Source organism: Parus major, chromosome 8, assembly GCF_001522545.3.
Source record: "Parus major isolate Abel chromosome 8, Parus_major1.1, whole genome shotgun sequence".
Taxonomy (NCBI): domain Eukaryota; kingdom Metazoa; phylum Chordata; class Aves; order Passeriformes; family Paridae; genus Parus; species Parus major.
Window position 1 is genome coordinate 19530321 of NC_031777.1, and position 15611 is coordinate 19545931.

General features: G+C 35.3%; 1 protein-coding gene across 5 annotated transcripts in view; it reads left to right on the forward strand.

Moving 5' to 3' along the window:
• USP33 (ubiquitin specific peptidase 33) overlaps positions 1-13063 on the forward strand; it is a 38178-nt gene extending 25115 nt beyond the window's left edge. For 4 of the 5 annotated variants that reach the window (XM_015636268.3, XM_015636269.3, XM_015636270.3 and 1 more), the window contains 9 exons: positions 532-577; positions 1270-1450; positions 2638-2764; positions 4040-4209; positions 5574-5655; positions 6948-7056; positions 8674-8776; positions 9489-9557; positions 11869-13063. In XM_015636268.3, the coding sequence (XP_015491754.1) occupies positions 532-577; positions 1270-1450; positions 2638-2764; positions 4040-4209; positions 5574-5655; positions 6948-7056; positions 8674-8776; positions 9489-9557; positions 11869-12026 (1045 nt within the window). In that variant the 3' untranslated portion in view covers positions 12027-13063. Of the gene's footprint in view, positions 1-531; positions 578-1269; positions 1451-2637; positions 2765-4039; positions 4210-5573; positions 5656-6947; positions 7065-8673; positions 8777-9488; positions 9558-11868 lie in introns of those variants that run through there. The other variant, XM_033516532.1, reaches the window with a different exon arrangement.
• The last annotated feature ends 2548 nt before the right edge of the window (positions 13064-15611 follow it).

Here is a 15611-nt window from a genome sequence, read left to right on the forward strand (position 1 = left end):
ATCAAAGCTCTTAGCTCTCTTTAATACTAGCAGCTTTCCCCTGATATGCAGTAGGTCACTAAGGTGTGTTAAATAAATGAACTATGGCTTTAAATACTAAAGAACCAAGAAACAGAAGTGGTCTGAAGACTGCTTGAAGCCCTTTATGGTACAGGACTGTTATTTCTTCTTGTATATGCTGTAGATAATTTTTTAGAAGTAGACTTAGTTAATTTCTTTTTTGTCTTTTGCTGGATAATCAGCTTTCATGAAGCTTCAAGTTCTTTCCTCTGTGTTAAGAGAAACTGATAGCTAGTTGGGACTTGATTGTACTTGCTGTTTTGAATTTTTCTGCAGTACAGATTGTCTTGTCTTATGAGCCATCATTGTTTGTGTCATTTTGGCTACTCTATGTCTAGTCTACATTCCAGAAATATTTTGGGTTTTGCTAATGAAATGTTCAGCTTAGGCTTTTGCTGATCTAATGCAATAAAGTAAAACCTTTTCAGAATTAATTACTGGTTATTTTGGTTTGGTTTTTCTTTTGCTTAGGTTAAGAAATGGAGTGAAATTCTGCAAAGTGCAAAAATTTCCTGAGGTACTGTTACAATATGCACTTTAAAGCACTTTTTCTGCATGATTAGGAATGTGGTAAGACTAATGAGTTGCATGGAGTAAATTGTGTTTATAATGCTATGTGATGAAAGTCTACCTTCATAGTGGCATTTGTTTAAGAATGTGAGCAACATAGTTTGCCCTGTAAGAAAATGAATCTTGTACATGACAAGTACAGGAATAGGATTTCCCATGTTATTACTGTTGGTCTGCAGACAGTAATATTTCTATTCTGTGTTATTATATATACTGCTGTTTATACCGCAGGTCATATAATTAAACACCAATTTTTAATATTTTTTTAAACACCAATTAAACACCAATTTTTTCTGGCTTTACAGCCAGACTGGAAAGCTTTTCTGTAAGTAACATATGTAACGTCACATTTAAAAAGTAATCCAGTCTTACATTTCCAAGCATGAGTTGATATCTTAAATAATAAGGGAGAGTTCATGTTCCTAATTACAAATTGTTCAATATATGCATTGAGAAAGTGCTGCATCAATGTTAGTAGCCACAGCTAATTAAAACACAGAGTTTGTAAATATGCTTCAGGTCACAGGCAAAGCTATTCTTTTTGGGATTGTAAAAGGAAAAGATGGCACACACAGTTTAGGTATTTAATATCAAATAGCATGTATAATTCTTAACTGCATCTGTCAATCCTTCTTACAGATTCTGTGCATTCATCTCAAAAGATTTAGACATGAACTCATGTTTTCCACAAAAATTGGGACCCATGTGTCCTTTCCCTTGGAAGGCCTTGACCTTCAGCCCTTCCTTGCAAAGGACAGTCCAGCTCAAATCATGACTTATGATCTCCTGTCTGTCATCTGCCACCATGGAACTGCCAGCAGTGAGTATGAGCTTGATTGTTTTGTCTTTGCAGTTGTACATCAGCACTCTTCTTTAGGGATGATAACTATTATACTGAAGGGTAAATAGATAAACAATGGTAATTAGAATGTGGAAGATGTGATTTTTATCTTGACCCAGAAGATTTAAGGCTTGCTCTGAATGAGTTGGTATATTTTTGAAATTATATGGCATACCTAAATAAAATTGAAGGTAAAAAAAGTTAAGAGGTCCAGGAATATTAGGTAAGAAAACTACTGAACGACGTAAATGTACAAATAATGCTGCCAGCAGATGACCAGTTGATCAGCTGTTCTACACAGCTGCTGTTCATGTCAATGTTTTGTATGCCTTAATTTTTGGAAACTGTTACCACAAAGATGCCAGTCATTTTTTTAAAATACATTCTCTTGGATGATCACTGCCATTTAACCCCAAAACAGGTGGTAGCTGAATGAAGATCTTATTGCTACATGTTGAGGTCTTTTCTGCCTAGATGATTTCGGTATTTATGAGATTTGGAAAATGCATGAAATAAATGTTTTAAGCCAGAAACTTCCTAGATTTTTATAGAAGTTACCCCCTCATACATCTCAAAGTATCTAGTGTTTGAATATTTTTTCCTTTTTTTTTTTTACTGGATGGTTTTTTAACTTCCATTTAGTGCTTGGTAAGTGGTGCTTCACGTAATCAGTTTAGCAGATACTTGATTATTTACCTATTAGCAGTTAAATATATATTTAAAAATAGTAATAATTTAAAATATATTATGAATAGTCTTTGAAACACAGTTATGGTTGTGGTATCAGGTTCCAGCATCTGTGCTACTTTTTATTATAAAGCATGCAATGATTTGAAAAGAGTTTGTTGTGGGAACTGACGAGGATACATTGTTCAGACAATCTTACTCTGAATGTCATGGTTCAGGACTGTATTAAACAGTATGCTGCTTGAAGAGTTCAGGAATGTGCTGAAAGTAATGTTCAACTCGCCATTAGCTAATAGAAATACAGGAAAAAAGCTGATATTGAATTGGACAGAAGTTAACTTCAAAGTCTTATCTACTAACGATTCTGTTTCTACCATTTAAGACTTGGTGGGGGAGTTTAGGACTTCCTTTCATGTTGTTGCAGAGTAAAATTGTCGGCTCTAGACACTCTTTAGTAACTCTTGCTTCCTGCACCCTAGGTGGACATTATATAGCTTATTGTCGCAACAATTTAAATAATTTGTGGTATGAATTTGATGACCAGAGTGTCACAGAAGTATCAGAATCCACAGTGCAAAATGCAGAAGCCTATGTTCTCTTCTACAGGTAAGACATTAAAAGTACAATCATATCCCTAGAAGTCATGTATGTAAATAACTTTTTAAGCAGACAGGCAGCTTTCAGAATTAGCTGCCCCATGAGAATTATAATGGAAGAATTTGACCAACAAGAAAAGCCTATGTTGGGGAAAAACTTAATCCTTCAGTTATGTCCTTAACACTTGCTCTGTCAAAGCTAAAGTCTGCATGGTAAGAGAACTTCAAGCAACAATTAAGAACAAGCCAACTTACTTTCAATTAGAGGAAGGGAATTCTGCACATGGGGAGGTTTTGCACACAGAAGGTTTTTAACTGTTAGAGGTCTAACTGGAATTGCCCAAATTCTTTATCAGGTGGGATGTAGGACAACAAAGGTGTACTATGTTATAATTTAATCTGTTATATTATACATTTAATTTAATGCTATTCATAGGCTGTTCTCATCCTGAGAATTGAAATGAAAGGTGAGAAGTTATATTATTGTCATGTTCAGTCTAGGGAACTTTGAGATAATTAAAGCAATTCAGTGTTCAGGTTTTAAATTTCTAAATTTTTTAAAATTTCTTTCTGGTACTAAGATCAAATTTTCACTAAAAGTTGTCTGCAAAATACATTTTGTCAGAGTTGCATAAAGAGCAAGATGTGTTCTGAGAATGTTTTAACTTTCATTAGGAGCACTTACACCTGCCACTGTTTAAGCTGAGCCCATGAATCTCAGTAGGCCTCTTAAAAGGAATTTGGAAGTCATGCTGTATTGCCAAGAAAGAACACTATATCTTTGATTGTGGGTTAACATATTCAAATAAATAATAAAAGAATAGCATTAATAAAATATGGCTTTTAAAAAGAGTATATCCACAAAAGACTACTACTGGCTTGGAGAAGAGAAATTCTATTCCAACTAAAATGGGAGAGCTGAGTTACTTCCAGTTTACAGTGAGAAAAGTAGGAGGATACAGGAGAAGTAGGGGAGTTACGTGATCTGCTTCCTATGTAACCCTACTGTGAAGGTAAAGAAGTAACACCTGGCCAAAGAGTGCAGGGTTGCAAAGCTTTATCTCAAACTCTGCAGGGGGGAGCTGAGCAGATGGGCACAGCCTTTGGTGCTGCACAGTCAGCTTCTCTCTTGTAGCTCGGCTGTTTGCCCTCTTAGGCTGTGTAAACTGGGAAGTACAGACAAGGCCCAGGTAATTTACTTGAAGGCAGAGTTTTCTTTTCACAAAGTTATCCCTGCTGTACACAAGGATCTGTATTTGTTTAATGATTTCTATTTCTGTAATAGAAAGAGCAATGAAGAAGCACAGAGAGAGAGACGGAGGATATCAGGGCTACTGAATATGATGGAACCAAGTCTTCTGCAGTTCTATGTTTCCAGGCAGTGGTTAAATAAATTCAAGACTTTTGCAGAGCCAGGACCAATTTCAAATAATGACTTTCTCTGTGTGCATGGAGGTGAGACTGTAACAATGAATAATTTTTAAATAATTTGTCAACTTCTAGCTATAACAATGATCTATACTTGTTTTAATTAAAGCAATTTGACTATACTATGTTTGTATTATAATTTCTTTGGTAAATTATAACTTCTAAGTAAATTCTTATTTTAGTAGCTGACTAATTGGAGATGATACTGTGTGAAGTTATCCTATTTTCTTCTTTTCTCTGCACATTTGATTTTGTTTATAACCTTTCTTGATTCTTAAAGAGGACAATTCCTCATATCTGCTTGCTTCTTAAACATGTATATTGACATTTGAAAAAAATCTGTCACTATATCATCATCCTTAACACTGTCATCTGCAAATTAAATGGTTTTTTTTCAATTGGGGCTGTAAGTAGTAAGAATATTTGAAAGCTGCTTTGAAAGAAATTGATCTGATGCAGAGTATCAGTGCATAGCAATGTGAAAATCAAGTAGTAATTCTGTGTAATTTATATAGGAGCATAAAAAATTTACCTTGTGCTAGATGTTAAAAAAAATAAGAGGATTACAGTAACCAAAGCACATTTGGGGAAATACCCATATTTGAGTGCTAACATTCCAAGAAATCATTACTATGTCGTGCCTATTTTCTAATAAAAAATACAATTGCATTAGATTGGAAGATGGAGGTGCTTCCCCTGTTGCTGAACCAAAATTTTAACAGAGGATGATTGTGTCCCTGTAGCCATCTACAGGGTACCTGTGAATCCTTTGGCTTTCCCTCTGCAGGGCTGCAGCAGATGACTCTTGATGTATGAGTGCCCAAGTATTCTTCCTGTTCCCAAGAATTTCTGCATAGTCCACTGTTGTTTACCACGTACTTCAACTCAACACTGCCAATTCTGCAAGCCCCTCCATTTGTGCCTTCCTCAAAATTTCTCTGCTTTCAAGTATTCCTGTTGTTTGAAGTAATTCCAAAGGGTCTGCAGCAAATAAGTGAATTTTTGAATACACAGTTTGTTAGTGTTCACATGCATAATCAAAGCATTTAATCATCCCAACATTTTAACTGCATACCTTAAGAAGCTTTTTGAAATCACTATGTAAAACGGATTCTAGCCCTTTAATTTTAGCTGTTCATATAGTTAGTTTGCTTCTGCTTTTTATTAGCTTTCAGCCTCATAGAAGACTAAAATCAGAGTGGGTGTCTCTGAATACAGTGGTAGATTGTACCTAGGTAAAACTTACTTTGTATAATTTCTCTGAATTCACTGAAATTCTATTTTTTGAATTCTGTTTTTTTATTTATTTAGGGACTTCCAGCATAGTCTCCTCCCCTTGCCAAAATCCACAAGTATTTTTTTATTGTTTGTGGGTCTTGTTCCTTCTGCAGGTGTTCCACCACACAAAGCTAACTTCATAGAGGACCTCGTTGTAATGCTACCTCAAAATATATGGGATAATCTGTATAGCAGGTAAGTTTTGAACTGTAATTGGAAAAAATACAGTGACACAGTTTGAGAGCCAAATGGCAACATCAGACTTTAGAATTAGTGGCTCAGGAAATAGCCCTCTGGGCACACAGCTGAGTGAAGCGACTGCAAACAGGCAATTTATGTAATTTTCTTGTGCAAAGTAAAAGATTGCATAGACTAGTTTGCTATTGGGGTAGCACTTCAATATTAAACCAATAAACATGTATGGTATGTATGAAATAACACAAAGTAGGTCAGTAAAAGTACGCTTTGCAGAGATTTTTGAAAGAGCTCTCTGTATCAGCTTCCTGTTCTCTTGTTGGCTGGAGACAGCTTTTCTTTTATGTTGGCTTTGAATCCATAGCCTGAGCTGCCAGTACTGCTTCAAAATGACTTATATCTGAATGTTCTGTGTTACTGCCCCACACTTTAATGTCAGTGAGGTTTGAGTGCTTGCTTACAAAGAAGGAATTCTTACAAGCTATGCCTTATTCTAAAGTAACAAAAAGCTGCAGGAGAGCTTTGCTGATGGCTTTCAACACTCTGTATTGCACTTGAACTAAACATTTTTAGCTGTTAATTTCCTGCCACCTAAACAATACATCTAAGGGTTTGAGGAGTTTTTTATTGATGTTTTAAAGTTTTGGTGCACATGAGTGAAAAATAAAAACCATGCTATTTCCAGTTTATTTCCCTTTTCCTCCATGTACTGAATTTTATTTCCATTATCCATTTTCTGTATGCAAAAATATCTTTCTCAGGAGCAGTGCCCCTGCTGACTTCCATGGATACAGTTTCACACAAGGAAAAAATGAGGGAAGGGTCAAGAATAACCTATTAAGAGAAAAGCCATAAATAATTTGGAGGCTGGGGTCAGGGAGGTAGCAAAGCTGATGAACAGTCTCCAGTGGGATGGAGGAAGATGTTTAAGACAGAAATGGCTGGAATTTCCATAGGAAGTTTCTTAATAGCTTTTGGCAAAATCACACCTGGTGTGTATATAGCAATACTTGCTCACTGAAATGTTCTAACCATAGTGACTCCTTCTGAAGTCTGTGATGCAGCTGAGTTTGTGATGGTTTGTACAGGCATGAAGCACTCAGAACTTGCAAGATGGTCTTAGGATGGAGAACAGAATATTACTGGGAAAATAAATGAAGGCTTTTGGGGATCACTGTAACTGGCATGTGTCAGCCTTCTGTTCATACTGACATTTGCCCCATCTGCAGGTGCATGATCTTTTTACCTGATATTTTCCACAAGGCTAATTGTATTTTTTTACTTTACTGCAGATATGGAGGAGGACCAGCTGTTAACCATCTGTATGTTTGTCATACCTGCCAAATAGAGTCTGAAAGAATTGAAAAAAGAAGGAAAAATGAATTGGAAATGTTTATACGGGTAAAAAAGTAAACACTTATCCATTCTGCTACTGGCCAACACCTCACATTCATGGCTAGACCCAAGGGATTACTAGAATTGTACAAGGGATTCCTGTAACAAATGGACTTCTTTAAATATCTCTATCCCTGTATACCACCCCATCTCTCCTAATGGCAGCAGTAATGTTCTTGTGAAATCCCAATTAACTGCTTATATGAAAATGTACTTAGAGAAAATTTTTAATATGTTTCTTAAATTGCTTTTTTATAGTATGGAAACAGCCACGTGAGCAGTTGTTATTTATACACTGCCAGTGGTCTGTTCTGTGCAGTCTGATATGGTCTAAGTGCAATAATACTGTGCCAAGAAAAAATTTAATGATAATAATTAGTTTTAATGTTAAAAAAGGCATTAGAAACATAAACATAAGTAATTCAATGTGAAGTAAATATGTTAGTGTTGTAATGGATATGTAAAATTAATATCAAGGAGCAACAGTATTTTCCCTGTGTTAGAGGATTATGTTCTTGAGTCTGAATGGTAAAATAACTAGTGGTAATGACTTTGAAGTTCTTAAGCCAAAAGTGTGTTTTGAAGTTGTTAGTCAAAATAAATGCAGAGACATTGGAATCCCATTTCTGCTATCTCAGCTCATGAAAGAAAGAAAAATAGAATGGACTGTTTTTTCAGTTCTGTTTGTCCTTTAATCACACTTCAGAGATTGTTAGCTTTTCCATGTTTTTTTAAAAATTTTTAGGAATTTTCATTACTCTAGGTTATCACCATATATACTTACCACATATATACTTAATTATTATTAATGACAGTGAGTCAACCCCATTTGTTTTAGCAGTCAGTATCTGTCCAGTGATTATATGTGCACTGTTGTACAAGTATTGTTACTGGTGAGTACACTGAAAATTCTGTTGTCCCCTATAAAGATGGCTTTAGGGAATGATTGCAGCACCTAGTCTGTATGAAACCTTAAGAAGTTGTGTTGATGCTTTAGGTTTATGATTTCAAAGAGGGAATGTAGATGTGTTATTACAGAACTAAAAAGATAATGGTTTAAAGGTTTAAGTGACTTTTTGCTTGTTTCTTCATAATGTTGTAAAAAGATCCGTAAGTCACAAAAAGGCCCAATGTATTAGTTCACTGTGCCTTGCTTGGAATTGTACTGCCATCTGCTCAAAATACTTGAGGAAAAACAAACACAGATGAAGGTACAGTTCATCACACAAAGAACTTTCCATAAAATTTTTCAAAACACTATTTTATTTTACAAAAATAAGATGTCTGCTTTTTTTGCTACTTCAAAGTTCAGCCTTCACTCTCAGCCTCACTAATTATCTGCTAGTGTTTGAGTAAGCACTTGTGCTTAAGAACTTTTTGCTCTTTTCAGGAAATATAAATAATTTCTCAACTAAATAGTTAATCAGCTTTTCATATAAAGACTACCACTGCATCAGAATCTTGGGTATTCACCAGGTGTTTACTGTTTTCAGGGTCAGTGGTTCTTTAAAATGTTCTGTTGCAGTGTAATGTTATGGTGTTAATAATTACAGCAGTTCAAAGAATGCAGTAGTTTAAAGAAATAAAAGGGCAGAAAAACACGGATATTTTTTTTCCTTGTAGCTTAATAGAGCATTCCAAGAAGAAGAATCTCCATCAACATTTTACTGCATCAGCATGCACTGGTTCAGAGAATGGGAAGGATTTGTGAAGGGTAAAGACAGTGGTAAGTTGTGCCCCATTTCAAAATGTAGGTAATCTTTTGTTATATTGTTATTTGTTTCTGCTTTGGTAGAGGACTGTAGGAAGAACAGATAGCAGAGACAGCAAAAGCTCTTAAATATCTAAGACACAGGTTTTATAGGTTACAGATACATCTGGAATACAGAACATAGTAAAACAATTCACAGCAGTGGGATAGTGTTGGAAAGAATGTTGCTTGTTTAAAGGATGTTTGCTGTTAGCGGCAGCAGGAAAATTGGATCTAAGCACAAGAGGGGGTGGATTTTGTTGTGCAGACTGATAGATGATTCTGCAGCTTCTGGAGGAAAGGTGACCTCATCAAATCTAAACTCAGATAGCTCTGTAACATCTGTACTAATGTCAGTTTAGCTGACTTCAGATGCCTCTAAAGTTTTAAAATGGAAACTGATAAAATGTTCTACAGTCTTGTCTGCTCTAGGACAGCTTTGGTAAGGGTAAGAATTAGGATTAATTTTTGTTTTATGTTGCTTGAAGACTTAACTGTAATCATGAATGCTTTGGAAAACTTGCTCTTAAAAACATGATTAGCTTTTAACAACTCAGAATGCACTGTTAAGCAGTACAAGAACAAGCAGTAAACAAAGGAGCTGTTTTTCTTTCCCTTTAGAAACAGAACCTCCAACCTGCTGTTTCTTTTCAACTCTCCCAATTTTAATAATTTTTCTGTTCACTAGATCCTCCTGGCCCCATTGATAATGCTAAGATTGCAGTAACAAAATGTGGCAATGCTGTGCTAAAACAAGGTAGGTGTCCAGTATTGCTGCTTTGTGCCCCCTATGCATTTGCTGAAGTTTGGAAAATTTATGCTTTATTAAAATCCATTTATTGGGACCATAAAATGAATGGCAGTTGCTAATGTATCTGTGTTGTACCCATTTTTGGGGAATCATTTTATTCTTCAAATGAAGAATTATCATCTGTAATTGGCTAAGCCAAGTGCAGTTGAGAGTGTAGGAGGTGCAGAGTAACTTGAAAATAGTGAAAGTGTGCTTTGGCTTTGTATCACTTGGTTTGGTGGGGGTTTTCTTAACAAAATTGGGAGGCTGTTCTATGTCTGTATGTAGTTATTTGAATCTTGAAATCTAATTGGAACAGGAAAAAAAATCTTCTCAAAGAGGGAGAAAACCACTGTAAATAAAATCTGTTGCTCATTTTTCTGCAAGTCACTTGATACTGTACATTGCACATTAGGGAAGTTTTTGCAAAGATACAGATTTCTTCATTATTCTTCAGAGTTAAATGCTAATTACCATTTATTTGGAATTCATAGGTACAGAGGAAAACATTCTTATATGACCTGCTTTATGAAGTCTTTAGACTTCCTAGGAAGCTTTAAATTCATTGCAGCTCAGCCTAAAAGAAGAATTTGCATCAATGAGATGAACATTTATTTAACTGGATTTTTCCCCAGTTTTGCTTAATGCCTCAGCATACACTGGATGTACCAATAAACCTACAGAAAACCTCACCAAATTGTAGAATTCCAAGAGTTTATTTTAAAAACAGTGAGTTTTGGCACTCATGAGTTTTTTAGTGCATTTTAATGATTTAAGTGCTGATACTATAATTCAAGTACAAAATATAAAGCCTGATGAAATAAAAAAATCTGTTTAGAAGCAGTAACTTCTAAACTTGATATTTATTTAGCCAATTCTTGATTTACTTTCAGCTACATTGATACAAATTAGAACTTGCATAGAAATAAAGATGAATAGGATGTGCAAAATTTGTTTCGTAAGTTGTAAGAGGTGGGAATGCCACTAAATAGTGTCCAGTACAACATATTTCTGTGATCCAGTGGTCCTGATTCCAGTGCCTGAGTTCATTGTGCCTATTCAGTTTAAGCTGACTGGCTGCAATCTGGATAAGGGAGTGAAGATCTACTGCTGTGCCTGCAGAGAGCCTAAATGTAAAAGAGTAAAAGTGAGGCATAACATCATTAGTACTGGCATGGGATCTGCATGATGACTTCCAAATGAAGCTTTGCATAATTAATTTACTGTAGGTAAACAAATGTGCAGTTCTTAGTACCCTTCCCCTTTAGAAACTCTTAACAGGTAAAGTACAACAGTAGACACCACTGCAGCAGGTGATGAGGACAGAATAATACAGGAGGTAGTGGGAGATGTCCCCTGCTTATAGTGCAGACTTCCTTTTCTTTTGAGTATGAGGGTGCTGAAACAAGGCTTAACAAGACAAATTAATAATGTCTAGGAAGGCTATCAGGGGAAACTTGCTGTCAGGCAGGGTTTTGATTTGCTAAAAGAAGAAGAGGCTTATTCTGTTAGAACAGAAATGTGACCTCTCTGCATGGGTTAACATGAGGAAATCACTCAGTATCAGACAGGATCTTTGTATTGAAACCTAGAGGGGAGATGTGCTGATGCATCTTGTCTCTGCCACTCTAAAATGTTGTAGCAAATCCAAAATGCTTCTTGGGTGCTGACTTGAGACAGGAGACAGACCTCTAGTCAGAGCAATGGAATCATAAGTGAAGACTTTAATCAGTGAGTGAAATCAGGCTGACCCATCAGTGCTACAGGAGCACTGCTGGAGCTGTTATTATCCTAATAATAGTCCTTTGTCTCTGGGAATTTCATTGTTCTTTACTATCCATATTCATTTCTCTGATGAAATAAGAATCTTGAGTCCTTGAACTTTACTGTGTAATTGATGTGACTGCATGTCCTTATAATAATATGAATCACTGTTTCCTAAGTACCAAGAGCTACTGGCTGTCAGCTTGATTGGTAGAAATTAGATGTTTATCATAGAATTTTCATGTGTTTTCTGCAAGTGCTGCATAATTTAGAGCATGTAGTTGTAGGAATCAAGAAGCACTAAACTAATACAAAATAGGTAACACAAATTTGGTTTGGCAGCTGGTGCAAGACATAGCAAAAATTAAAGTTATGGTGTTAAATTTGGATCTGGATTCTTACAGTTTTAAATGTAAATCTGGATTTATTTTTTTTTTTCCTTTTTGTATCTGTTTTGGACTTAAATCATTAAGGAATTGTTCTAAATAGTAATTAAATTTTAAAAATTTTTCAGGTGCAGATTCTGGACAAATATCAGAAGAAACATGGAATTTTCTTCAGTCAATCTATGGTGGAGGTCCAGAGATTATACTCAGACCACCTGTTCCTCCTGTAGAACCTGATATATTGCAAACAGAAGAGAAGATTGAATTAGAAACTCATGGTCTGTAGCTATTGAGAAAAAGATGAACTTGTAAGGAATCCAGCTTCCTTACAAAATGCCCAAAACACATTCCTAAAAGTTTTATTCTCTTATGTCTGTTGGAGGCACAGCTCACTGGGCATTACATTAACTACAGAATAGTAAGTTGACATATGTATTGCAATTTGTTTAAGTAGTGGCTGTTTCTCTGTTTTGGAAGGCATGTGGTTTGTACATTTTGGAATGTTTGGTCAATGGGAAAAATGTAATTTCTGAATTTTTTGCTAAAGGTTAAAATCCTATTATATCCTTAGACTTGAAAAACAGGGACAAATTTTAGAGATGTTCAATTACCCTTCTGATTCCTGATTGGGCATCTGATATCTACACACTTTTGCCTGTCTTAATTGTACAGTCTTGACAAGCCTAGGTATGTGAGGAGTATATTTTAAATGGACTGTAATCAAAGATAAAGGACTTTCATTTCCTAAATGCTCAGGAAAAACATTGTCTCTTATTTTGCACTGTAAGTATAAGAAATGGGTAGTATATAACATCCAAATACTTATTGTATTTGAGTGGCTCAAACAATAGGGTAGACTGAATAATGTTTTAGTCAGCAAATGTCATAAGTTATTACTACTAAATTTTACATCTTACTATAGTCTTCTGTAACTCTATAAACCTGGCTAGTGTCTTTAATAGTATATGTGGCAAAAAGATTTAGTCTTCTCTAGGGTAACATTTGAGAGCATGAAGTGTGAAATGTAAAATTATTATGGACATGAGTGATATAAATTTCAGAAAATTAAAATGTTTGGTCTCTTGAATTGCATTCATAAGCATTTATATTTGAAGGATTTTATTGTATTGTTAAAAATTTTCATTGGCATGATGACCTTTAATGTCAGAAGCTGGATAAAATGTATATACTGCAAAACTTTATTGAATGATTCATATTGGAATGCAGAATGACACTTGCTCATGTTTTTGCCTGATATTGTTACCAAATAAGCAGCATTATTCAAGACTGGATCAATAAAAAAAAAAAACCAAACCAAATTAACTGTGGAATAGGTGGGGGGAGCTTTTCTAAATGTTTCTCATTTATTATATAAATACAAAAACTTCTGAAGTAATGCTGTGGTACTGCTCTCACACCCATACAATTATATTTTTGACCATTTTAAGTTTAGGCAATGATGTTGCCAGCTCTAGCTCCAAAGTAAGAAAATGCTGATATAACATTCCTCTGAAGAATTTTGTATGTAATTTAAAAACATACTGGTTTGTAGGACTTCATGCTATTTTAGTTAAAAAGCCACCTATAACAGCCCTAGGGAAAATGTCCTCTAACTATAAGTATTTGTGATTTGTGATTTTATGTTAGTAGATAAAGCAACTTGAAGCTAATATCACATTACACCTGTAATGCATCAAATGCTTGCTACTGACTTGCCTTACTGATTAAGGTAAAATTAACTTGCTTATGAACAGTCATTAGTAACTTGCTGATGTTGGCCTGTGAACTACTGTCTGATTTAAAGTCTTTTTTATTTTTTCTTTTGCTAAAGTTTTCTAGTTTTGTTTGATTTAAGGTTCTTTAACATACTAAAGCTAAAGAACAATGAATACAAGAATTTTTCCTACACAGCATTCTAAATTGGAAACTTAGGAACTATTTCCTTGGTTAAATCACAGTACAGTGATCAAGTTTACAAATTTATTCAATGTTTTCATTAATAGTCTGGATGGTAGAACAGACTGGCCCTGTAAAATTTGCAAGGGAACAATGGATTGAGTGCTAGGTGCATCAGCTTGTCAGGGAATGTGAAGCAGTTCCATGCTGAATATTCTGAGTATTACAGATCAGACTAAGAGTTAAAACCCAGTGATACCAAAACAAAACCTGTTCTGGGTAATAGTAACAAAAGCATCAGATGTGAGGCACAGGAGGAAATTATTCTGCTCTACTTGGTGCTGTGCTTGTTGTGAGATTTCATCTGTACTGTTCCCAATTTTGAATACTATATGATGATAAATACATAGTTGAGGTTTTTTCAGGGAAAAGCAACAAGACTTAGTGTTGAAAAAGAAGTTGTTTCTCCCTTAAAAGAATGCTGAAAATGCAAGCCTTCCAATGTGTAAATAATTGCTGGATAATACTGAGCATTTTTTTTCTGAGATAAGCAAAGATATTTGCCTCAGCTTTAGCAGTGGAGACGTGCTGGGTTTAGGAAGCTTATTTAAGAAAGCTAGAAGTCTTCTAGTCAGTCTTTTCTGCTGGGTGTGTGGGAATCCATAGTCAAACATAATCTGGGATGCACACAGATCAGTAAGGAGACATTTACGCCAGCAGAGTTTGTGAATTGTCATTGCGGAAAAAGGCATCTTCACACTGGAACTCTTTGTCATATGTAGGAAAAACCAAACTCCTGAGTTTGCAGAGATAAATAGATGTGTTTTAAGACAGTTCCAAAGGGATGACTGTCTTGCTTTTAGCCCTTTGAGAGCTCTACAAGGGATATTATGTCACAGAAATGGAAGTAGTCCTTTAAAGGAAGGCAGTGTGGGAGAACTCCAGATGGATGGCTTGTGTATGCCGGAGGGAAGGCAATAATTCAGAGAATAGGTAAAGGAGAGGTCTTTACTTGGAAAAGCTGTCATGATGCGTAGCAAAGACGGAATGCATCTCAGGAAGGGCCTGTGGAAATTATTTTTTTCCATAAGCCTTTCACCAGACTATTTGGATTCTTTGTTCATTTGTTTCCAGTTGAGGAAACACAGCAGTGTGTTTGGGTGCCAGAGAAACTGTCACTTCAAGAAGGGAAAAATCCAGTGGAGTGCTTGTAGGCCTGGAAATCTAGATACGAGCTGTTAAAAGCCTGCAGTTCAGTCTGGTAACTTTAATCCCCTCTTCTGGGGAAAACTGTATGGGTGGGTGTTAGAGATGTAGCAGCTCAAAACTTGATTTCTCTGAATTTCTGAAGGTTATTTGAAAGCAATATAACCAATTGTTAATCTGAACAGCTAGCATTGAGGAGACTGCTTTAGATACTGTGTCATGTAGCTGAACAGTAAGAGTAGCAGAAGAGCAACTGAATTAGTAAAATAAGGCTGAAGTAGTAAAATAAGGCAGTTTTGTAATCTTTTTCATAGGTGAGAGCTAAATAGTCTGGCCACTCAATGATTTAAACTGAGTAGTCCAGAAAGGTGTTTTGGCAAGTATCATCCAGGTTGGTCCTGTGTATATAGATACATACATATTTATGTATATTAATATTATTATATTAGACTTACACATACATTTTATATACATACATTATATTTTATAATGTATAATGTATATATTACATTTTTATATACATATATTTTATATATGTATATAAAAATGCACATAATCGACTTCTTCAGTATCTTAATTGAACTATGGCTAGAGGCACTACAATAATTATTTTGATGTTTATGCTGAAATAGTGACCTCAAGTAGCTGCATTTGATAAAGGTTGTTTTGTTAAATAGACAAATGACACTCAATTTACTGCTGTAATGGGTGTCAGCCTTCCTGTCAGTAATGGCCTGATAAGATAAAAAAACATAAAATGTGAGAAATA